The sequence below is a fragment of the Atractosteus spatula genome, chromosome 4 (genome assembly GCF_055471065.1).
Source record: "Atractosteus spatula isolate fAtrSpa1 chromosome 4, fAtrSpa1.hap1, whole genome shotgun sequence".
Taxonomy (NCBI): domain Eukaryota; kingdom Metazoa; phylum Chordata; class Actinopteri; order Semionotiformes; family Lepisosteidae; genus Atractosteus; species Atractosteus spatula.
Window position 1 is genome coordinate 59,904,634 of NC_142709.1, and position 25,128 is coordinate 59,929,761.

The 25,128-nt window shown below is 38.7% G+C and overlaps 1 protein-coding gene across 5 annotated transcripts in view; it reads left to right on the forward strand.

Annotated features, from left to right (window-relative positions):
• The window catches only part of pld1b (phospholipase D1b), a 50,114-nt gene extending 25,017 nt beyond the window's left edge, over positions 1 to 25,097 (forward strand). For 2 of the 5 annotated variants that reach the window (XM_088913398.1, XM_088913396.1), the window contains exons 9-27: positions 52 to 204; positions 696 to 845; positions 1,680 to 1,763; positions 3,140 to 3,221; positions 4,948 to 5,058; positions 5,294 to 5,485; positions 6,575 to 6,800; positions 8,052 to 8,153; positions 11,202 to 11,330; positions 11,770 to 11,888; positions 11,998 to 12,111; positions 12,241 to 12,351; positions 12,499 to 12,587; positions 13,831 to 13,944; positions 17,250 to 17,299; positions 18,833 to 18,967; positions 21,068 to 21,221; positions 21,531 to 21,648; positions 23,276 to 25,097. In XM_088913398.1, the coding sequence (XP_088769524.1) occupies positions 52 to 204; positions 696 to 845; positions 1,680 to 1,763; positions 3,140 to 3,221; positions 4,948 to 5,058; positions 5,294 to 5,485; positions 6,575 to 6,800; positions 8,052 to 8,153; positions 11,202 to 11,330; positions 11,770 to 11,888; positions 11,998 to 12,111; positions 12,241 to 12,351; positions 12,499 to 12,587; positions 13,831 to 13,944; positions 17,250 to 17,299; positions 18,833 to 18,967; positions 21,068 to 21,221; positions 21,531 to 21,648; positions 23,276 to 23,500 (2,458 nt within the window). In that variant the 3' untranslated portion in view covers positions 23,501 to 25,097. The remainder of the gene's footprint in view (positions 1 to 51; positions 205 to 695; positions 846 to 1,679; positions 1,764 to 3,139; positions 3,222 to 4,947; positions 5,059 to 5,293; positions 5,486 to 6,574; positions 6,801 to 8,051; positions 8,154 to 11,201; positions 11,331 to 11,769; positions 11,889 to 11,997; positions 12,112 to 12,240; positions 12,352 to 12,498; positions 12,588 to 13,830; positions 13,945 to 17,249; positions 17,300 to 18,832; positions 18,968 to 21,067; positions 21,222 to 21,530; positions 21,649 to 23,275) is intronic. The other 3 variants (XM_088913399.1, XM_088913400.1, XM_088913401.1) reach the window with 3 other exon arrangements.
• The last annotated feature ends 31 nt before the right edge of the window (positions 25,098 to 25,128 follow it).

Consider the following 25,128-nt stretch of genomic DNA (forward strand, 5'->3'; position numbering starts at 1 on the left):
ATTAGGAACAGTAAATATTGACACTGTCTTTTGAACAAACTCCAATTGCAGGTGGCTGGTTGTTAAAGACTCTTTCCTGATGTACATGCAACTAGACACAGGAGCTATTTCATTTGTTCTTCTGGTTGACAAGGAGTTCAGCATTAAAATGGACTCAAAGGAAACAGACACAAAATATGGAGTTCGAATTGACAGTCTTTCCAGGTAACTGGAAGGTTAAAATATCTTCCTTTCAAGTGAACCTATAACATGCAGATATCAGCGTATTGCAAAAAATATGTTTTATATTTCTAAATTTGTATACTTGGAAAAACAATCTGGGTTTCTATGATATACTACAGTATTCTGTAGTAATTTCAAATGATAAGTTACGGTAATTATTATTTCCTTGGTAAAAAGAAGGGAGCTTTTATGGGAACTGATCAATATTTGAATATTGTTACACAACCCTGCGCTATGTAAGCAGAAATTTTAGGCTTTTGCTTTTGCAACCAAAAAAGATGCATGTGTTTCTTGGCTTAATATGATAAAGTACAGGAAATGTGGGAATGCTAGCCTGTTGCCACTAATGTTTTGTGTAGAGTCAGGATGAAAAAAAAAGTCCTTAAATAACAAATAAGAATAAGAATTCAATAAGAATTTAAGCATTTGTGAATGCATTTGAAGAGGTGCTTCAGCTGTCCTCATGTCCGCAGGGCGCTGGTGCTGAAGTGTGTCAGCTTTCGCCACGCCCGATGGTGGGGTCAAGCTATTGAAGACTTTGTGCAAAAACACGGAAAGCCCTTCCTCCGGGATCACAGATTCGGATCCTTTGCAAGAGAAGAGGAGAACACACTTGCTAAATGGTGTCCCATTGTTTATTGAATACCTTATTAGATTTTAAATCAGATAGATACTGATGTAAAAATAACAGGGCAACATGATGGTGCATGGGTTAACACTATTCCTTCCTGGCTTTTTGGGTCCGGGTCTGATTCTAGGTGGGGACCTGTCTTTGTGGGGTTTGCATGTTCTCGGTTTTGTTTCCAGATACTCCATCAACTAAGTAGGTGGTCGGTGCTAAATTGGTCATTTCATGAAGAGCAGGTGTGGAGCTCTTTCCTCATTGTTCCACCCTGTGTGGGGTAGCTATGCTACAATACCGAGATCAAGGCAGTTAGGATAAGGTAAAGAAAATCATTTTGAAGTCGATGGCTTTCAGCGCTGGGGCCTTGGGTTCAATTTTGGACCTGGGGTGCTGCCTGTGTGGAGTTTGTACAGTATGTTCCCTCCACGTTTGTTTGGGTTTCCTCGGGGTGCTGGATGTTCAAAGACATACCAGTAGTTTTATTGACTTTTGGAAAGATTGGCCCTGCTGTGAATGTGTGCGTGTGTTTGTGTCTGTGTGTGCCCTGCGCTGGACTGGCATCCATTCAAGGCTGTATCGTAGCTTGCTCTCATTGCCTGCCAGCAGAGTACAGGCTCCAATTCCCCAGATAACCTTACTGGAAAATGGGTGGATGGATGTCTTTGTATCAATACGTTTATGTGCCGCAGGTTTCTTTCAAAAACTTTTTTTGTTTAAAGGTTTAAATTGCTTTGTAAAACGCACTCTATGGTGTGGTAGCAAGCGTAGCCTTTTTGGGTGTTCTACTTTCATTTCGGATTTTTATGAGGAAGTGTTTTTATGTGCTTTCCAGGTATGTTAATGGAAAAACATACATGCATGATTTGGCCGATGCTCTGGAGGAAGCTAAAGAAGAAATTTTCATCACAGACTGGTGGTATGTTCTATAATAAAACTGTTTAAAAATATTTATTGTAATCTTTAACAAGTTAAAAAGTGAAAACAATGGCAAAAGACGGAAAAGCAGAAAGGATATGAACTTAGTTCTTTACTTATATATTTTCAAGGTCTGTTAAGTCCACTAACTATAATACAGGAAACAGTGACAATAATTAAAAGCCCTATCTGAAGTTCATTTTCTTGCAAAAAGTCCTTCACAGTCTATAAATTTAAACAACGTAGAAGAAAAAAAGAATTTGAACACATTTTTGTTTAGTTTTTGTTTTTCTAAGACATGTAGCTTATGGTGAAGGCCGAGTGCTACGATTTCATATTTTCTTGGCTTCTTCTTGTCGACCACATTACAGTTACAGTACATTTTTACTGTATGTGGAATCCTAGGATCCTACAGGATTCATTAGACTTTTCCAAAACACTGAAGCTTGTTGTTTGTGATTTTGCTAAACTAAAAGCATGAAGACAAGTGTCTATTATTTACTGCAATTCCTCCTGGCTTTAATACCCATTCACTACAAACCCTACTGAAAAGACAGGCTCTCTGTTTTGGCACTGTTGCCAGGAAATGGCTTACAGAGGAATAGCAGAGCCTCATCCTGAAGGAAATTGCAATGGAATAACCTTTAATGAAGTACCATGAACTTAAATACTGTATCACTTTCAGGAGAATGTGAAAGTATTCAGATACTATTACATTTTTTTTTCTCTTGTTACATTGTTAAAATCCTAACAATAGTTTCACTGCACAGAGATAAGAATGAAACAATGAAACTAGGTAATTAATTATTTCATTTACAGAGTTATCTTAATAGGGCATTATACAGTAGACTTCAACGGTGAGCATATGAGGAACCTGTGTATCTCTTTTCTTTCAATGTGCTCTGACAGAGGATTCTCTGACATTGGATTGTTTGAGAAGTCTAACATGTGGCAAAACTTTTTCATATTTTGGCTGAAGTTCTGTTTTGAAAAATATGAATTCAGGAAGTAACTCCTAGTACATACACTAAATCACTTGTTGTAGATGGGTGTATTTTTAGCTACAAACCGACAGTGTTACAGGAGCCAAACAGTAATTTGAATAAAAAGCCTTTCCACAGGACACTTTACTTTCTGTGGTCTTTCGTTATTAACAACGAAACCAGGTTAAAGTCACAGCTGTTTTCATTGGTATACAGTTTAGCTAGTTTAATTTTAATGTTTCCTTTCTGGTCACAAATCTCCAGTATTTTAGGAATCGTTTGAAAAAACAATATAGTTACCCATCTGTAGTTAGCTTGTGAAAAATTGCATCAAACAGGGAATAGCCTTCAAAAACATCACATCAGTATTTGATTTCTTTGGTGTGTTTGACAGGTTGAGCCCTGAAATCTTTCTCAAGAGGCCTGTTGTTGAGGGGAATCGCTGGAGACTGGACTATATACTGAAGAGGAAAGCTGTGAGTAGCACTGCATGTTAAACCCACAGTTCCCATAGAATTTGGGAGGTTATCGGTATTTGCCATTTTCATTTCAGTTGCCATCAACTTTCCAAAGTGCAGTGTGCTGTCTTCTTTATTTTACAGATTTGTGAATAAGCACTATAGGTACTCAGCCCAATAATTAGTCAGAACTGGGCAACATGTACAGAAGAATATCATAGCTTCATCCAGAAGCATATTTCAATGGAACAGCCTTTAATGAAATACCATTAACTAAATTATATCTTTCAGAGGGATGGGAATGCATTCATGTAAAGATTCACGTAGGCTTTTGAGATCCAGAAGCAGATGGAAATCTGTATCTAGCAGAATGCACAGGTTTATGAGTTGTTTGACTTGGTAGAGCCTCACAATACAAACCTATCATTAAATAAAACAACATGTTATGTTTGTTTTGGGCTCTACCAGTTGTCTGGTAACATTGCCTGCTATGAATTTACTATTTGCAAAATGTAATAGAAAATAGAAGATTTCGAGTAAATTCAGGACTACAGCTTGAACTCAGAGGTTTATGGTATTTCAAATCAGTAAGGTAAGCTAAATGCTTATAATGTGTATTTCCTAAACTGGATTAAGGATAATCTACACTAGGAGTGTTTTTGAATCATTTTTATGTGTTTCTGATGTACATCAGTTGCTTCTGTTGTAGTCAATGCTGCAGTCTACACTGGCAGAATCAACAGCACATCAGCAGAGAAGCAAAACACAAAGCTGTCCATCCTGTTATGTTTTTATACACAGCTGTATTTTCTCTGCTTCTTTGTATGCATTAGGAGCATAAAAATACAAAAATAGCTACATAATGCAATACAAATATTTCATTGTTTCATTATACAATCCCCAACGGTGTACTACTCCTAAAAAAATGACAGAATGCTTTGCAGAGGTGCCTTTGAGCCCAGTGCCATTAGTTTCCCTGTTCTGACACTCAAAACCCTGATCATGGGCCAAGTAAACCTGAGGTATCAAACCATGTCTTGGAATTCAGTTTGCTTTAAGAAAAGTATAGTTTAAGACAATCAGTCAGGACAATGACTCTGTTATTATTGAGGCACAGAATTGCAAAGAGCTCTATGACCCATACAAGGACACAACAAAAAAAATGTGGTCTGGAATTTCATTTCATCTACTGTCAGTTCACAATATGAGTATTGTATTTAATAAACTATGTGATGGGAAAATAATAGAACTAAATTTTCATCTAATTTCATTCTCATCTAATTTTCATTTCAGATTCATCAAACAGTATCATCTGTTGTAGAGTTATCAAATATATTGTTTGTTTATATAGGTTCATTGATGTCTGAGCTATAGTGTTGAAAACAAAGAAATGGTGAACAAATTGAGGAGCTCTTGTTATTGCACCATAGACAGCAGAAACCGGATATGCTTCAGAGACAGAACTGTGTAACAAAAAGCTGTACACCAAAAAATGTTCGAAAAATGGTCTTGTGATGGAATGCAGTCTAGATTCAGCATGAATGAAAATACCTTTTTCCCATTTGTTAAACAAATATTCAGTAACTAATTATAGTATACACCTGATAATTATAAATTATCAGGCTTTCAGTCTCAATAAAGACATGCTTTACAGTCAGTTCACCGTTGATTCCTGTTTTCAGTCACAGTGCTCGATTGGAAACATGAGCCCTCTACCGACAGCGTGCTCTTTTCTCATTTCTAGCAACAAGGTGTGCGGATTTTTGTGATGTTGTACAAAGAAGTTGAACTGGCTTTGGGAATCAACAGCGAGTACAGCAAGAGAACATTACTGCGTCTTCACCCTAACATTAAGGTACATTGTGGACTCATTCAGATGCTCCTGGGACGGAACTTGAATCTTCTTAATAGGGGAGACAAGTGTTAATAAAATTCAGTGGTGATGCAGATATCTTCTCCTTGTACTTTTTAAACGCATTTCCTGTTTTAGCTGTTCTGTTCCGTTGTTTCGTCATGTTCCAGTGATGAAACAACTATTAACAGGGTCCAGTCTTTAAAAAAAAATCCCTGCTGTGTTTTTCCACGTGAAGGTGATGAGACACCCAGATCACGTCTCCTCCACTGTGTATCTCTGGGCACATCACGAGAAGGTCGTTGTCATTGACCAATCGGTAGCCTTTGTAGGCGGAATTGATTTGGCCTATGGGAGATGGGATGACAGAGAGCACAGGCTGACCGATGTGGGGAGTGTTATGAGGACAACAGTGGTTTCCGATGAACATGTAAGAGAACCGTTTATTTTCAAATAACTTTTCGTCTGGACTTTGCATATACACACTTTTGGTCATGTTGATAACTAAATTGAGCTTGTGATCTTTTCTTTGTGCATGTCTGAGCTTGTGGGAGGCTGCTTGCAGGTAATCAGCTCCTAGATCCTACTGTATTAACATTTGCATGTATACCATGTCTCTGATGAATTAAAGGCAGGAGGCTTACTTAAAGCAGAAGCTCATCTGTAGGTATTATACATTTCCATAAAAATAAGTATAGTATATTACTGGTACTAAATTGGAAAAAACATCACCCTCAGCCCTAGTTAATACACTTTCAGTTAAGGAAAGTATTCATAGCTAGGATCACCATGAAGGCCACAGAAAAGTGGGATTTCTTGAGCTCTGAACCAGACACTGCCCTGCATGAATATCAGGAAGCAGCTTCCCACCTCTCAGGCCTGGAGACACCTCCATTGAGTCATCACCAGAAATGAAGTTACCATGAGCAAGTGATGAACACCACTGCTTCCTGAGGGACTTTTCTGCAATTTACCTTAGGTGCGCCGCTGTGGTGTACTCCTGGGGACCAGTGAGCAAGTGGACATTGTCCTTGCGATACAGTGTCAGAACTGCAACAGTGTCAGAGAATGAGAAAGCACTAAATCTCTGTTTAAATCCTGTCTGAATTGGTTGCTAGAAAATTAGATGTACCACCACAGGTTCTCTACTGTTCCCTACTTTCCTGATTACTGAATACTGTCACTGTACAACCCCGAAAATATTTTAATTTCTAGCATATAATGTGATTCTGTGAAACAGGAATTAAACACAAGATATGTTTGTCAGGCTCGCTTCTGGTGAAACGCTGTTGAGTGAGTTAGCTCAGCCGTGGCAGCCGGCCACACCCACTCACCTGTCCGCCAGTGCCAGCTGCCATTGAAACGCATTCTGACAGGAAATCTGCATTATCTATAGGCAATTTACAACCATGCCCGCCTCAGGTGGTGCAAGATGTTTAACATGCAAGATTGTTCTCCGAATACTCATGGCTCTGGTATAGAGTCTGCTCTCTGTAATGGCCGTACACTTTTCTTCCAGCAGCCCAGTGTGGAGGCTTCTTCGACCAGTGCAGGAGTTCTCCCTGGTGGCAGTGCAGCACACAATAATGGCAAGAATGTAGCATCGGCCGACACAACAGATGTGCCGAGGCTGAGGGGGGTTAGTCGCACACGGAAGCATGTGCGCTTCAGTCTCTACAAACACCTTCAAAAGCACACCCTGCGTCATACCGACAGTGTCAACAGCATCGACAGCACAGAGGAAAGTAAGTTCCAGGTGTTTCTGGTGCTAAGTGTCAAACGCCAGTAAAGAACTGAGGATGTGCTTGCTTAAGCATGTGCTGAAAGGTAATAGAAAAAAGTGTGTAAAGGTGGCAATTGTAACATGTGATGGTTCCCATCTAACTAGCATTTTTCAGTACTAATCCCTTCTCTGTAATATCTCTCCAGTAGCTTTTAATGCCTGTGTCCTGGTGGTAGTTTTGGGGGGGTAATGGTGTATTTCTCTCCAAGAAAGCTGTACAGAAATTCATAAACGCAAAGTAAAAGTACACCTTTTAGAGTGTACTATTTCTATCCAAATATCCTTTTAACAAGGGCAACTAAATGCAAGAAGCCAATATAAAATGGATCTGTTATTGTTTGTACAGATCCAGATATGTATTGGCTTCCATCAATATCCATTTATTTAACATATTTATTTAAATTTTAATGTTAAATAATTATTTAACACTGTACACAATAGTAAGATGTATTTACTGTACATTTGGCTATCATACAATACTAAATGCAAGTACAAAAACTGGTAGCCGATAAATATGTCGTAATAGGAATATCTAATTATGGTGTTTAGTTGTTCTCATGCATTACTGCTCAATCTGTTCAATTTGTTTGTGAAAATTACAGCTCAATTTGTTTTTGTGTTTTCAAGAATTAGTATAGAATGTCATTCAGCAACAACTGCATCTTTGCTGTGTACATCCAATTTGTAGAAAGTATTTTGGCAACGAATGCATTCGCTGCTTAAATTTTTGGAATTTCAGCTCTTATCTGAGACCTTGTTTATGTAACGAAAATAATATAAATACAAACCCTGAGAATTTTGCAGTTTCCCACAATGTTAATGACCATAAGTACAAATATAGAGAGAAATTACAACAAACCAATATAGAATGATTTAGGACAAAAGACAATAAAAAGTTGCAAACATATATTAATCTGCAGCAGATCTCTGGTAATGCCCATATTTTGGAAAAAATAACCGTGCATTTAGAATCCCAGAAAACAAACCTTTTGACCTTGAGGCACAAGTGTCATATAGATAAACTGGATGTCATTATGATGTACTGGAATGTTTTAATAATTCCTTCTTTGGAGTGGGTAAAGTTTGGCTTGATTCCTTTGAAGTGTTCAGAGACACTCTTGAAAGAAAGGCTGGGCTTCACCAAGATTACCAATTCCCCGTCTTGTTGGACTCACTCCAGCAAACAGCTTTAAAATGCAGCAACTCTCTGCAGGTTGGTCTCAGACTACTAGCAGTCAGGAGAATTTAATCCCAGGTAAAAAGGCCCAGTTGAAGCTAACCCACAGTGCACCGGAACAGGGATTGTCTAAGGATGGTAAGTGTGCTTGTGTGCTGGAGGAGAAAGTCACCAAGCTTCATGAACTCTCATTTCTCCTGTGAGCTTTGGCTTGTGACTTTCAGCAGTTATCTCAGCACAATTACAGTGAGAGACTAAGAAGACTTAGTTTTTTTTGTATTTTCATGCATACACTTTCATTTTTAAAGTCTAATAGTAAACAGAAATGTACTGTAAGTTTCCCAAACTATGTCATAGCTATGCTCCGCATATCCCATAGAAGTAAAAGTCATTGAGATAACCTGAATGTGGAATATAGTGGTGCATACAGTAAATACCACACATACAGAGTTGTAGACATTTTTCCACTGCTTTTTTTCCTGTTTATTCGCCTAATCACATCTGTTACATAACTTTTCAGAACTGAAACAAATTGGTGCTAAAAAATAAAAACATGGGCTAAAAACTAAACAGTTCTCCAAAAAAATAATTGTGTACTTTGTTATTTATTATCTAGGCCTAGATCTCACTAACTACGGAGAGGGTACCGTTTGAAAATATTGGACAGTCTTCTTGATTAACACCCATCAAATTGAAATACCAGTCTGTCTGCCTGTAGCTCCCAAACAAACACCTTGTTTCAGGATTTGCACTTCTCCACACTGTCAAGAAAGGACCAGAGCCTTTAGACAATTAAAAAAACTCCCCTTAATGTATCCCAGAACACACACTTCTCCTGAATCAGTCCCCAGTTTCAGCTGGAAAGATTAAATGAAGAATATTATGAGAAAATGTGTAGGCTTTCCAGAACACATAGACTGTTATTCATACAGTAGTAATACTCCCATTGTAATATTATCAGTTGTTTGGATAACAGTAGTGCAGCTGTTAATCCACATTGGGAAAACTAGATAAAATACAGTATCTCTTCTGTCTTCACACAGCTCTCATAAACTGGGACCAGTAAAAGGCCAATAATCCATTACTTATCTTTGGACAGTACAGTACTGAAAATCAGAGTGTTTTTTCTTTTGCTTAGTTTGGTTTTCCTTCAGTTCTGTGAGTTTTTCCTGAAAATACACACATTATGTAGTATATGTATTTTTCTCTTGCAAGTGTTGAAAACAGTGCTGAAAGGGTGTAAAAACTTTCAGAGAATATTCAAACTGAAGAGAATGAAGCAGAGATTGTGATATGCATTAACAATCTATTGACATTGCAGAACACGTTCAAGACTGAAATAAGAATTTCTAAACATTTTGAGTGAAGCTTAAAAAGTTGTTGAGAATCAATTATTTGAAGGAAGAAGGCCTCCTGTGCCTATCAGTGTATAAAGTGCCATTTCTTGAGGGGCCTAAATTTTAAACTGAAGTTATCAGTCTAATTTTTTTTGTTTTAGACCCAGAACACTAAGATTTTTAAAAAAGCATTAATGATGTACTCTGTAAGAAGCTTCATTCATCAGCTACTGTACCTATGAACAACTATCCTATGTTTTTTTTTTTCCTGCAGAAAGCAAAGCATGGGTACAGTATATATTTTGTTAGATTGTTTATTTTATTGCATTGATACAGTAAATTATTAATTCTTGTCTCACCCCCCTTAAATCCCATTTCTAAGCATGCTACCTTGGTTGAGTAGCACAATAAACATAAGCAATAGTTACCATATTCTGGTGGTTTGACAGATGCTAGCACAATTACTGTATGGAAGGTTCTTCCAACACATTTGTTTCATATCAAAAATTGCTCCTTGTTCAGTGACAGATGTAAGAATTCCAAAGCAACACATAAGTTTTGAGGCTTTGAAAGTCACCCTCTGTGTCTGTCAGAAGAAATTCATCTCTCACTGTATTGGTATTGCTGAAATAAACCTGTTCTGATGTGTTGCATGTCTGCTACGCTTTGTAACCCCTTTTGTTTTGGCTTTGGTGCCCTTTCTGAATAACTCTGGCTCCTTCTGAAACAGCTGGTGGCCGTTGGTTGTGGCAGGAATGTGGTGTGTGCTTATGTTGCTAAGGTGCTTGATGTGTGGACTGGTGTTCCTTGATATTTAATCACATTTCGAAGGCTGAAAACAAACCTGCTAACCCATTGTCTCTGTCTTTTCTTGTTTGAAAAGAGAGATGTGCTGGTGTTTGTGCGCATCAAAAGAGTTTGTTGGCTGAAACAAAAGAAAGTATAATTTGGATTACTTGCCAAAGCTAAATCTTATGTTTTAAGCTTATTTGGCCATGGGACCTAAAATAGGCTAATGGAAGTAGAATAAAATGTGAATATTGCTCTTCTAAAATCAGGCTCCATTGAGGTTAACCTTCATTGTTTAGCTTTTTTCATGCTGCACGTGCAAACGTTTTAAAGAAGTCATATCTGGCAGTGGTAACTGTGGATCTTTGAAGTAATGATATCTTCCCCTCTATATAAAACCTTGAAGGCACTCTCCAGCATCTTCAGATGTTTCATTCTTCTGCAAGGTGTACAGAAATTGCCTGAAGCATGCAATTGCAGCAATGCAAAGATGTGTCCCTTAGTAATGTTTATGTATTAATGACATAACCAGTCCCACTGCATTTACTGTAAAACATTTTTTACTTCCATAACCCTCTTGTAGCTTTGCAATTTCTCTTCTAATGAAGTAATATCTTTAATATTTGGCAGGTTTAGGCCTGTGCACCTCCTTGGATTACCAGAAGTCCTTCCTGATAAAACTTTATAAAACATCCATGGCTTGTTTTTTCTTAACCAAAATGTACTAGACATTTTCAGCTGATATAAGAAGTCACAGCTGTAGAGTGTTTCTAAGACAAGGCACATAGTACTGTACATAGAACAATATTACCCTTGCTTTTAGTGAAGTTAATTTTACCAGAACATTGTACGACAACTCCAGCATTAACCTCATTTAAAAAAAATTCATTTTAGAAAATGCAAAAAAGATCAACGAGAAGATTGGTTTGCTCACCCATACGGTTAATGATGAAATAAAGTAGAAAATTAGTGAAGAGCTTTGTTTTCATGTGGTATCCCTGGGCGTACACTGAGAGGAGCTGAAGTAATACAATAATTGTGCTTTTCTCTGTGACAACAGAGCTGAAGCCATCAAGAGACACAGAGGAAGATGCAAGCGTGCTGATGGGAAACACGCGTTTCTGGCATGGCAAGGACTACTGCAACTTTGTCTTCAAGGACTGGGTGCAGCTGGACAAACCTTTCGATGGTAGGTACTGTACTTCTGTTTAACACTGGCTAAACACCTGCTCCCATGAGCAAAGATGATTGAATCCATTGTATTAAGGATTTTCTTACTTCTCTTTTTTGAGGTGTGTAGAAAACACATCTTTATTTTGAAACAAATGACTGCTGCAAAGGGCTGCACTGACTGGATTTCAAGTGAAAGAGAGATAACAATGTTATAGCGTTAAAACTGCTAGAGTTAGAACAGTGATGTCCAGTACAACATCATATTCTTATTCATATTCATATCTAGAACAGAGTTAGACCTGGCACAATTACATTATTAGATTGGTATCCTGCTGTCATGTGTACTGTCTGCTATGTTGCATAGTGTGAAAGCTGAAGTTATGTAATGTACAGTAATTAACCTTTGAACCATGAAATGGCCTCTTTATTGGCAGCCTAACTCATTGGCTCTACAGACTTCATCAACAGGTACACCACTCCAAGAATGCCCTGGCATGACATTGCCTCAGTGGTTCATGGGAAAGCAGCCAGAGATGTGGCAAGACACTTTATACAACGATGGAACTTCACTAAAGTGAGTCTGTTCCTCCATATACTTAGTAGGTTTCTTTTCTCTGGCTACTGCAGCAAACAAGCATGTTACAGGCAGCATGTAAAGCTAAATTCGCTCTGTTCTCTAATAGATCATGAAGCCAAAGTACAGATCCCTCTCATATCCTTACCTTTTGCCGAAGTCTCACACAACAGCCAACGATTTGCGGTACCAGGTTCCAGACTGCATCCAGACTAAAGTACAGGTAGGATAATAATAGGGCTTTAATGAAAGACAGGAACTGCCTTGTCAAACTGTTATTTGATATTAAAGTTACTGGAATTTCAAATGCTGCATTATAGTTTTCTTTGAGATTTATGACCATTTCTTCCAGGTTTTGAGATCTGCAGCTGACTGGTCTGCAGGAATCAAGTACCATGAGGATTCCATCCACAATGCCTACCTCCATGTGATTGAAAACAGCAAGCACTACATCTACATAGAGGTCAGCTCTCGTGCCAATACGATCCAATGGAATTAACAAAGGTTTCTTTGAACTTCAAAGTTAGATTCCCACAAGAATTTTTAAGATGTTGTTTCAGGGTATGGTTATTGTAATATGTTTCTTACCGTATATTTTATTGTCTTTTAGAACCAGTTTTTCATTAGCTGTTCTGACAACAGACACGTTTTAAATGGAATTGGAGATGCCATTGCAAAGAGGATCAACAGAGCTTACAAGTAAATGTTTTCTTTTCTTATTCAGTTGTAATAATAAAAAAAGTGTGTGTACTGTATGTGGAAAATATCATTTGAATTAAGCTTTGGTTATTTTTGACCTGTAAATCAATTAGTAACATTTCTTTCAGTAAATATTTTGTTCTTTACTGAGAAATAGTCGGTACTTGTGTTATTCAACAGCAGTTGCTATGCTTTAGTATCTGTTTTTATTGCCCATTCAGTGTGAGTTATAGTCGATATAGCTGTTTTCCTCTGACTCAGGCTTGACTTGGACTTTGTATTGGCCTTTGGCAGCCCATGTGTCTGCAATAAACCTATACACTTACGTCAAATGATAAATACCTAACTTAAATGCAATTTACAAGACCTCTAAACTTAACCGTGGAATTAAAAAAACCCAAAATGAAACAGGCAGTGACAAGAGTAGTGAAACAGATGAATTCTGAAAGTGACTTTTTTAGCCAAGAAATGAATTCAAGCATATGGTGTGTTACATGATGCCAGCTAGCAAACAGGGCCATGTGCTCCCTTCATGGTTCGTTGCTAGGTGCAGAAATTTAAAAGTTTGAGGTATTATTATTGTGTGTATTAAAATGAGCAACATTTTCCAGAAGTTAGGCACCGCCAAGATCAGGCTGTACGTGGCAGAAGTCATTATGGAGGCTGTCTATTCAGTATTTGCTCACAAGCTATCAATTCCATATTCATGTGTGCCTAGCTGTCAGAAGAAGGTCTATATTTAACCAAAGGTGATGTAATCAGCTGGTTAAGCTGCTTGTCATGAGAGTACTTTGCTGGTCTAGGTTCTTAGGTTCTGGTTTGGAATCTGTACCAAACTGGTACTAAACCCATGTGACTGTACATATTTTGCTTGTCCTGTAATCTCTCTTCTCTGTTATCACGAAGTATTTGAATATCTTCATTATACAGCAAAATTGTCTGTGGTTATAAAGGAGATCATTACGCTGTTCTAAGAAATACTAGCAAGAACCTAATGAAACAGACTAATTTAAAAATCCTGTGTTGTAAGAGCATGACAATATTAAAAAGGTACTACTTCTTTAATTTTATGAGCATTGCATTTAAAAAAAAATAATGCCACCAGATATCCTCTGTTGGCTTCTGAGTTCAGAATTTGATTTTATTCCACTTTTCATAATTCATAACCCCAGCTGGACCTGAGCTTGCTTGAGGCTGTACAGTGGCTTTTCATTATTCCCCCACTGTTTCTGCTTTCTTCCAGGGAAGACAAAAAGTACCGTGTGTATGTGGTGACCCCTTTATTGCCTGGGTTTGAAGGAGACATCCAAACTGGAGGAGGCAATTCTATCCAGGCAGTCATGCACTTTAACTATAGGTGAGGTGAAATACAGTTCAAATTTTCAATAACACAGGTAGAGTCTGCCACAGTACAGGAATTTCAACAGCTTCCTTGTTAGTCTTATTACTATTCTCCGCTGTAAAAAAATCAAGCATTACAGTGCTTACAGTGTGCTTGTGAGCTCTCACATCTTAACTCTTGAGAAATGTTAATGTTCCGGCTATTACTTTGAGCAAGATGTTTGTCTCAGTCTTGAGCACTAGATACTATGAGACATCAGCGGCCCTGTCACTATCACATCTGCTTAATTATTACAGTAAGAATAAGAACATATTATTTTAAGAACATTTTAAAAAAGAATTTTAATGCATGAGGGGAGGTCCAAGGTAATGTTGGCATCTTTCCATGACTAAGAAAAAGCAGAAGATTCAGTTTTTTGTGAGGACTGACAAGTCAGGGAGACTGTATGCAGTGTCTATTGTTTCTGTGTGTGATCTGGTTGTAAAACACTGAGTTCTGGGGCAGTAAGCTCTTAATGTTGCACAGTAAATGTACAACTGTTTGAGAATTCATTTTCCTAATTCAATTTGGATCTGTAAAATTGTATGGTGTAACAATGTTATCTCTTATCGGGTCAGAACATGTGCATTACTGTGCAACTGAATGCCTAACAAGACTTTTAAGTAAATGCAAATATTAAAATTCCCCAACTATATCGGCTTCTTTGCGGGCAACAGCCACAAAAGCAGTCACATTGTCAAGTATCTCAGAATTGTTCAGGTACAAAGAACTGTCTGTCAGGCACTCTGTAAGTGGCTAATTGTAACGAACACCTCCATTTAAAGAAAAGTCTCCTTCTCTAGATGTTTCTTAGTCTTTGACTCTTAAGAGATTTACTTTGTATTTTTTAGTATTTTTCAATGGGGGGATCAGCTGTTGTAGTTGGAGTAACACATAATCCAAATATCTGGTCTCTTTTCAAAGTTCAGATAAATAACCCATGTTCCAGATCTGTAATGTTCCAAATTTCCACTGCTGTAGAGCTGTACGGCAGAGCTTTTCAGTCTTGTGTGGATTCATTTAATTTTAAACCTGTGTGAGTTGTCAAGTATTAGTTTATGTCTATTCAGTTTCTTTATTGGCAAGTGATTGGTATTCTGTATTATTACTTTTAGTGGTTTTAAAAAGGGGTACAGTGCCTTGCGAAAGTATTCGGCCCCCTTGAACTTTTCAACCTTTTGCCACATTTCAGGCTTCAAACATAAAGATATAAATTTTTTTTTTATGTGAAGAATCACCAACAAGTGGGACACAATTGTGAAGTGGAACGAAATCTATTGGATTTTTGAAACTTTTTTAACTAATAAAAAAATGAAAAGTGGGGCGTGCAAAAGTATTCGGCCCCCTTGCGTTAATACTTTGTAGAGCCACCTTTTGCTGCGATTACAGCTGCAAGTCGCTTGGGGTATGTCTCTATCAGTTTTGCACATCGAGAGACTGAAATTCTTGCCCATTCTTCCTTGCAAAACAGCTCGAGCTCAGTGAGGTTGGATGGAGAGCGTTTGTGAACAGCAGTTTTCAGCTCTTTCCACAGATTCTCGATTGGATTCAGGTCTGGACTTGGACTTGGCCATTCAAACACCTGGATACGTTTATTTGTGAACCATTCCTTTGTAGATTTTGCTGTATGTTTGGGATCATTGTCTTGTTGGAAGATAAATCTCCGTCCCAGTTTCAGGTCTTTTGCAGACTCCAACAGGTTTTCATCCAGAATGGTCCTGTATTTGGCTGCATCCATCTTCCCCTCAATTTTAACCATCTTCCCTGTCCCTGCTGAAGAAAAGCAGGCCCAAACCATGATGCTGCCACCACCATGTTTGACAGTGGGGATGGTGTGTTGAGGGTGATGAGCTGTGTTGCTTTTACGCCAAACATATCGTTTTGCATTGTGGCCAAAAAGTTCGATTTTGGTTTCATCTGACCAGAGCACCTTCTTCCACATGTTTGGGGTGTCTCCCAGGTGGCTTGTGGCAAACTTTAGACGAGACTTTTTATGGATATCTTTGAGAAATGGCTTTCTTCTTGCCACTCTTCCATAAAGGCCAGATTTGTGCAGTGTAAGACTGATTGTTGTCCTATGGACAGACTCTCCCACCTCAGCTGTAGTTCTCTGCAGTTCATCCAGAGTGATCATGGGCCTCTTGGCTGCATCTCTGATCAGTCTTCTCCTTGTCTGAGCTGAAAGTTTAGAGGGACGGCCAGGTCTTGGTAGATTTGCAGTGGTCTGATACTCCTTCCATTTCAAGATGATCGCTTGCACAGTGCTCCTTGGGATGTTTGAAGCTTGGGAAATCTTTTTGTATCCAAATCCGGCTTTAAACTTCTCCACAACAGTATTACGGACCTGCCTGGTGTGTTCCTTGGTCTTCATGATGCTCTCTGCGCTTTCAACAGAACCTTGAGACTATCACAGAGCAGGTGCATTTATACAGAGACTTGATTACACACAGGTGGATTCTATTTATCACCATCAGTCATTTAGGACAACATTGGATCATTCAGAGATCCTCGCTGAACTTCTGGAGTGAGTTTGCTGCACTGAAAGTAAAGGGGCCGAATACTTTTGCACGCCCCACTTTTCATTTTTTTATTAGTTAAAAAAGTTTCAAAAATCCAATAGATTTCGTTCCACTTCACAATTGTGTCCCACTTGTTGGTGATTCTTCACATAAAATAAAAAATTTATATCTTTATGTTTGAAGCCTGAAATGTGGCAAAAGGTTGAAAAGTTCAAGGGGGCCGAATACTTTCGCAAGGCACTGTACATGAAAAGTTTTAGACCAAGTCAATGACTGGAAATTTGTTTTTCCTCTTCCTGACTTTTTGTCTCACAAATAGGAAAAATCACATTCTGAAACAGGAACAGCCTTGAATTTAGTTTAGATTTTACGAATGTTAAGCCTTTTGAAATGTCAAATATCAAATCAATAGGCTACAAAGACAGGCAAATAAAACTGGGCTAATGATTTATGTTGGTAAATTAAAGGAGAACTGCAATGCTATTTTTATATTTTGGGGTAGGATAAGTGCATTTCAAACTATTGACATATCAACTTCGAGATGGTTTTGCTGACAACTACTACTGACTTGACATGACTCTGCATGTACTGTAGATCACGCAAAAACATTTCTGAGGTGAAATGTCAGCTGCACAACCTGTACTTATTTGCACATACATTGCACTACATTAGTTATTACTAATAACTGTGTAAGAAAATGCAGTACTATAGATATATAAAATGTACTTACGTTTGGTAATTACGGTTGGTTTTTTTTTCCAGAACGATGATCAGGGGAGATAATTCCATTGTTTCGCAGCTGAAAAGAGAAAGTAAGTGTTTTGCTTTGGCAATAAGAACATATTAGCTATACATTTCTTCCATTTCATTAGATGTACTGTGTATTTCTTACTTTTGGAGCTTTCTTGTCTCACAAGTATGCCGTCTTCTAATTATATACTTTACATCTACTTTCAGTATTCTGAAAAAATACACTGGAGAATGTCAAGATAGCAAAATTAGATCTTAGGGTCTTGACATTGACATTGGGGGCTGAAATTTTGTGGCAGCTTTCCAAACTCAGTAAACAAAACTGAGTGAAAAAGAAAATGTCCATCCATTTGCTTACTGTTTCATCCAAATTAGGGTCGTGGGAGAGCCAGAGCCTATCCCAGCAAGCAATGGGCGCAGACAGTATAAACCCAGGGCACACACAGACATAGACACAAACACACACACGCTCAGACCAGAGCCAGTTTTCCACAAAACCAATTAACCTACTAGTATATGTTTTTGGACTGTGTGAGGGAGCACCTGGAGGAAACCTACATGAACTCGCTAAGAACATACAGTACAAACTCCATGCAGATAGCACCCCAAGTCCTGAACCCAGGGTCCCAGTACTAATTTCTGCGCCACTGTGCCACCTTTGGATGATACGTGAAAAAGAATGTAATGGCTATCACAGTAGTTTTCTTCCCGAGTTATCTCTGGTTTCTAGGGCTGATAGAATTTCTTAAAGAATTTTCATGACTGACGTGCTTCAGAAACCTCCTCTTTCATCTTCTGATGTGTTATTTTTTAAATGTATTTGAATCTACCGCTGATATGCAGGTATGCTGCTGCTGTCACTACACACATGTTCAAGTAGTAAATTGATTACTATTGGACAATTTAAAATAAACATACATTAAATTAGAAAAGGTCCAGCCAGTAAATTTCATCATAGTGGTTACTATCTACAAAGTTCAGCTGTTTTGTCCCTGGTGCAGAAGTGCTGTGGTGTGGGATGCATCTTTGGGGTTTCTGTCTAATTTAAATATTCTGTTCCATTTTCTGCTGAACACAGAAATTCGTACATAAACAAAGGGGATTCAAGGCTAGTTGACCTCACATTCCAAATGGAATCTCTTTTCTACCTATTAGCTAGATCATCTGAAGATGTACAACACTTTAGGGATCCCGATTTCAGCTTCTTCTTCTTCTGCTCCACTGTATCCATTCTGAGGTGCTTTGTTGAAAATAATTCTACAAAAAGTATGATATAGACTCATTATCTGCTAATAGACACTGTTTTGTGAGATCTTAGATCTTTTTCTATAGTAATACTTGAGACAAACTACTTTGGTTTGGTTTTTACCTATAGTTCCATCTGTTATTAGTCTCTCTAATCTCAGATAGTCTGAACAAAGCATTAAAGTTCTCCAAGAACTTTTGTTAGTTTATGAGACTCCTAATTATGTTTCAGAAAGTTTGGCCTTTCAGGGCTCATGTGGTCTGCCCTGTGGCCACGGGTGACTGCTGAAGACCCATAAATGTTGCTCCACTGTGAGACCTGTGATTATTGTATTGTATTGGATTTCCAGTGGGGGACCAGTGGATGAACTACATCTCGTTCTGTGGGCTGAGGACTCATGCTGAGCTTGAGGGAAGGCTGGTGACTGAGCTCATCTACGTCCACAGCAAGATGCTGATCGCCGATGACAACACGGTCATTATTGGTGAGTGAACAAGATGGGGCATTTGAAGCAGAAGGCCGAGAAGTTACTACTTCAAGAACTGTGCAGGTAGTTTGAAATGTGTATACCAGGTAAATGGTGATGCATTCAAAGTATACTATATTCCTCATGCTGAACGAGACCTCTGAGTTAAAATCTTAAAGTGCAAACAAAAAAAGTTCTTAGTACGGTATGAAATAACATGTCCTGAAGTACATACTTACTCCAAATTTGTGCTTTGTGGCATAACCCTGCTGCCTTGCCAAAAGTGACTATTTTCGCGGATTGTGTTAGTACAGTAGATTGCAATGGATTATTGTCTGGAATTAGTTTTAAGCTCCCCCTGCTGCTGACAAAATGTATCTGCAGTTGGTCAAATACTGTACTATTTCTTTCCTGTGTTCCTCCTGTGTGTCTGATGGTGTGGGCATTGTGAATTTTATTTTTTGATGAAACACCCCAGAAGAATATTTTTGGCCCCAAAGTTTTTCTTTTCATAAGATAGAACAGGCTTCACACTTGAGCTTTTAAGTAGATACTGACCAAAAATAATCTTAGAAATATTTTCTAAAAATGTATTAAACCTTTCTGAAATTATAAAAAAAAAATCATCTATGACACTGTCTTCAAACAACACTTTGAACTAATTTTAAAGTTACGATTTTCTAGGATGCAGCACCTGGGTATAATCATTTATATGATTGTTGGACAGAAGTTACAGAAACCAATGCAGTGCAGGAAATGGGGCTGGGGATGAGTGGGCTGATGATGTGTTGGGTTGTAACAGTGGTTCGTTCTCGTGTGCAAATAATAGTTGCATGAGGCTACACCTCCGTCTAGCTTTGCATGATGTCAGTTTCAGAAGCCTTTAGTTAGGCTGCTCTGAACACTCTGGCATTTCTTAAGTCACAGTCTTATTCAAGATGGACATTATCTTAAACATATGACAGGCTGTGCATATATTGTCTATATATAGGCATTTGTCCTGCTGCCACTAAAAAATCATCACCAGCTGTCAGTGTCTGGACTTTTCCATACAGTCTCAAATGCTGGTAACCAGGCTTACCCGTACATACTGTAGTGTTAATTTCCAGAAGTCTGCCTCCTCACTGTAATATCATTTGAATTTTATTTGAAGAGTGGATTATAAAGAGCCTTAAAACATATAAATGCTAAAATAGTTTTCTTTCATGATGACTAATGTTTGGTAAGTGGTGTTTGACTTTAATGAAGATTCTGCATATGGGAAAAAAACAATGCTATTCTGCAGTCAGGGAAATCCAAGGAGCAGAAATGATTTGGCAATTTGAAATTGTACTTCTATATTTGTCTTATTTGTCCTTTTTGAAGGCATACAGTAGCAATATTATAATGGGGTCCTTAGCTGACTTCACTTAGGAAAAATGAGTGAAGGCCACCAGATCATTTTGACTTCTGACCTGAATCAAATCAGAATTGAGCTCTATTTACACACGATTGAATTAGCCTGTCTCGCGACCCTCACTGGGACAAGGGAACTGAAAGTGGATGGCTGAATTAGCCAGCTGCAGAAAATCAAATAATTGTTAGGGTCACTTAATACCAACATCTACGGCTTTAAAAAAAAAATCAAACCAAAAACAGCAGAGCACCGCGTTCAAACTGCAGATGACATTGTTCTTTCAGCTTGGAATTTCACACCTGGGTCTGGAATACTAACACTCTGTCTTTGGAAGTCCTTCATTCTTGTTGAGGCATTCACGTCAGCAACAAGAGCGCTCTGTTGAATTTGAGTATCTTGTTACAGATTGACTGTTGTTTCCAGTACTTGTATTGACAGCATATGAGAGGCTTTTATTGCAGTGATCATCAGTCTGTACCATTTAGTGTCACATACTGTGCTTACATGGACTTTGTGCTTGTATGTCCTCGGAGGAGTTGCCTGCACCATCCACAAGCTCATAAAGGCTTCTGTCAGGGCAATTAGTAATGCTGTAGCCAGCAAAATTAACAATGCTTGCTTTCCTCATTGCAGACAGGTCATTTCGATCCCCAAGGGAACATTATGAAATTATGTAGCCTGCTTAAGCAGATGTTTTCTGTCTGTCTCTCGCACTGTTTCAGGCTCTGCGAACATCAACGACCGCAGCATGCTGGGGAAGAGGGACAGCGAGGTTGCCGTGATTTTTGAGGACACAGAGATGGTGCCTTCTGTGATGGATGGGGAAGACTATCAGGCAGGAAAGTTTGCCCTTCAGCTTCGTCTGGAGTGCTTCAAGTAAGTCCGGTTTTTCTGCTGCTCGTGTTCTTCATTGGAAGCATATAAGGAAGTGGATGGCATTCGGCTCATTTTCTCTTTTGGTTTCTAGCAGGTAATCGATGTGTTGATGTCATCTAGACATTTCTTGAAAGAAGCTAGGGTATCAGCAACATGGCTTGGTAGTTCCAGGCGGTAATCATGTAAAGAACATCTCCTGTTCTTTGTCCAAAACATCCCTGCCATCAGTTTCCAATTGTGTCCTTTGGTTCTTACAAAGTAAATATGTAATTTTCAAATGTGAAATAAAATAGCGTTTTTTCATTACAGGATCATTCTTGGGGCATTCACAGATTCCACAATTGATGTAACAGATCCTATCAGTGACCGTTTCTACAAGGAAGTGTGGATTGGGACATCTGCGAGGAATGCAACCATTTATGAAAAGGTACTTTTAATTAAAAAACCGGATCCCCAGTGGTCTAAGGAACTGATTAAGATCTGCAGGGACCACAGGGAATAACGAAGAGGCCCCCAAAAATGACAAGGCCCTCAGTTTGACCAGACCAAGGTCACTAGCCATGATCTTCTGTCATTCACAAAAGATCCTTGCTGTCCGTTTTGTGTTGGAATATAACAACCACACTTGCACATTTAAAGCCCTTTTGGTTACGTTGTGCAGGGGTGATAATACATTGTAATGCTTTACAGCTTGGATGTCCCATGTCATAAAAGTCATCCGTCATCAAATATTAGAATTCCATGTTGTTTAACCCATAAATGGGCCTTTGTGAAGCACACAAAGGTCCCTCTATTCAAAAGTTTGCTGAAAGTTGCAAAGTCATTCCACTAGAGAGTATTTTTTAGAGGATTCTCCAGACAGTGGCGCACAACCGACTGCTGTCAGAAGCCAATAAACGTTTGCTCAGCCAGGTTATTCTTGGGTTATCAGGCAGCAGTAACCCCTGTGGCTTTGCCAGGTGTTGATGCACTTGCGTCGTTGTGAATGAGCTTCATCTGTCCTCCTGCCAAAGCTGCAGTTCTCCCCCTGGAGCTGGGGGACTCGCAGTGTGGCAGAAGAAACAGACGACCTGTCCGTGCAAATTGCAGAGGGCGCACATGTGCTGCCTTCATCTCTACCGAGCTCCCGTTGATGACGAATTGGCTGGCACAAATAGGTGTGGGGGGGTGGGGTGGAGCTTTAAAACTGAAAGAATGTTGGCCTTCATAAACTTTAAAGACTCAGTGCCATTGCAGCATACCCCCCAGTTGGAAGCAAGCAGAAAAAGTGAAGGGAAAATGCATTACTTTAGTGTAGCATTTAAAGCTGTAGCGCCTGAGAATGCTAACTCTCCGTGCCGCCAGCTTAGACATTGCATGGCCTACCCATGAATTTTAATAAACCGGGGGATTCATCATTTCAAAACCAATCAAGAGCTGACACTGCCAGTAATGCAGCCCCTGGCAGCTCATCCCCACAGCTGCCCTGCAGTTCTCTGCATACAGCTTGCAAGGTCAAAGTGATACAACCATTAATTAAGAGAAACATGACTTTTGTGAGCTCCTTTACAGGGGGGAATGTTCGAGGGTAATTTATAGAAATGACACTAAGAGGTGGCTCAATGTCATCGTGGGTTAGAGCAGCGGACCCTTTTATGCTGAGTTAATTGATTATTTATGTTATAGCTGGCTGAATACAGTATATCGTTAAAAAAAAAGACACTACTTTTTTGTTAAATACTACTACAGGTTTAGCTCATTAGAATAGTTAGCTAAAATCCTTTGCATAGACAGTAACCTTAAATGACCCTGTGTGTTATTTAATCTGCTGACCTTTGGGTGATGTCTTACAATTTAAGAAACAGTCTTTGAAGAGTGTTGGTGTGGTTATTAGAAGGACAAAGGAGGCTGTCCTTTGGGTTATCTCGATAACTTTAGAATAGAAACTATGAAGTTATTTAGTTACAGATTCAACTGAGTATGAATCTGAATTATTTTTTTAAACGATTTAAAGTATTTCCTGTGTACACATACGTCCTACTGAAAGCACCTTGTTCATGCTCCAATTTCCCCAGGTGTTTAACTGTCTGCCCTCCAGCCTAGTGAGAAGCATGGCCGAACTGCAGAGGTTCATTTTAAATTCCAGTATGGCCTCGGACGATCCCGCCAGAGCTCGCGAGGAGCTGAAGAGGATCCGGGGTTTCCTAGTCCAGTTCCCCTTGTACTTCCTATGTGAGGAGAACCTTATGCCTTCAGTAGGGACAAAAGAGGCCATGGTTCCCATGGAAACCTGGACATAAGACCAGACACCCCTCTTTCAGCTGCACATCACTTCTCAAGCAGAGCTCACTGTCCACAACTACTGCTCTTGGAATGAAGTTGCTGCTTTTATAAGGAAAAAAACTTATTTGAAACCAGCAACGTTGTATAGAGAACAGATAGCAGCTGACCTCTAATGAAGAGCTTTTTCATCTACAAAGAACGAAGAGACAATGGATTAAGAAGAGCCTAGAGTCTAAGATGTAATTTCAGACCAGGAAGTATCAAAAAGCACTTTGACAGACAATGATTTTAAAATATCAACAACCAAATGAGATACTTAGTCCAGATTGGCTTGTTCTCATTTGTAACTTTTATTATGTTCTTATTCCACGATTTTATTTTTTTTAATCGTTTAAATTTTTACATGCTGATATAACACTATACATTTCTTATAAAATAATCAATTTTATCTACTGTATATGCAGCTAGAATGCTTTCCTTTTACTCTCTTTGCTCTCTGATAAAGTATATTGAGAAATCAGCTTTTATTGACCTAAGTACTACTATTTCCATGGTAATTAAGATGTAGTAGAACCTCCTGAAAATAGTAAAGGCATCTCTTTTGCACTCTTAGTAGCTACTTTCTTGAATCTCAATGTTAGCACTGCTCATTGTCAAATACAGGTAGGAATAGTTTTCTATTTTTATGATCCCTTCCCATGCTTTTAAGTGTTCACAAAATTGATTTCCACTAAATGCACATTTGCACAGTGCCTGAGTCAAGACAAAACCTTTTTCACAAAGAGTGTAGATAATGTTTATCCATCCATATGCACGGTTGTTTCAAATTATAAAGGGCTGTGGTTAGACAGAGCCGAGTCCTACAGGCGCAGGGTGCAGCATAGGACTACATCCTGAACTGGATGCCATCGGATATAGGGGCAATTGAGCAAAAAACAGGAGAGCCAGGAGGCAGACTGGTTCTGTATGCAGACTCTGTACAGAAAGCACTCCAGTCCAGAATAAAAATAGGAACCAAGATGCAGCTGTACTCATAATGAGCTCCACCTCATAATATTATTGAACAACTACACACAGAAACACGTTACTTTTTGTTTTAAAGTCGAAATTGTCTTCTAACTTCTGAAAGTGCAGCTCTCGTGGTTTTCACTTCCCAAGAGGGTTTTTGAATAACAATTTGACTCCCTTAGATTTTTGCCCGTCTTCATTTTTCTTGCGTTCTTTATCTCATCTTTTAAAAAATAACACGACAATCTGTGGAATGTTATTACCTTGTGATTTTACATAATCTTTCCTTACGTTAAAAGTTTCAGATGGTCTTTTGTTGTATTACTCCAACAGAACTGCATTGAGGACTTGCCATCTTCGGCTCCAGTCCAGTTAATTGTTTTTGACAACGTGTTTATGCGTTCTCGTCTCGTATTGATAACTGTTCACATGGCCATGTCTTATTTGACAACCATGAATACTATGCTGGGTCGTCACAGGTAAGTAGGTGACTGACTATGGCACTAATTGTATACACCTTCTGTGAAGGGCTAACTGTAACTTGGAAATTCTATTAAAAACAATTTTCTAAGAAATAAAATAGATTGGATTCTGTATGTTTACCCATAACATAACTTTCATTGTTTTGTCATTTTTT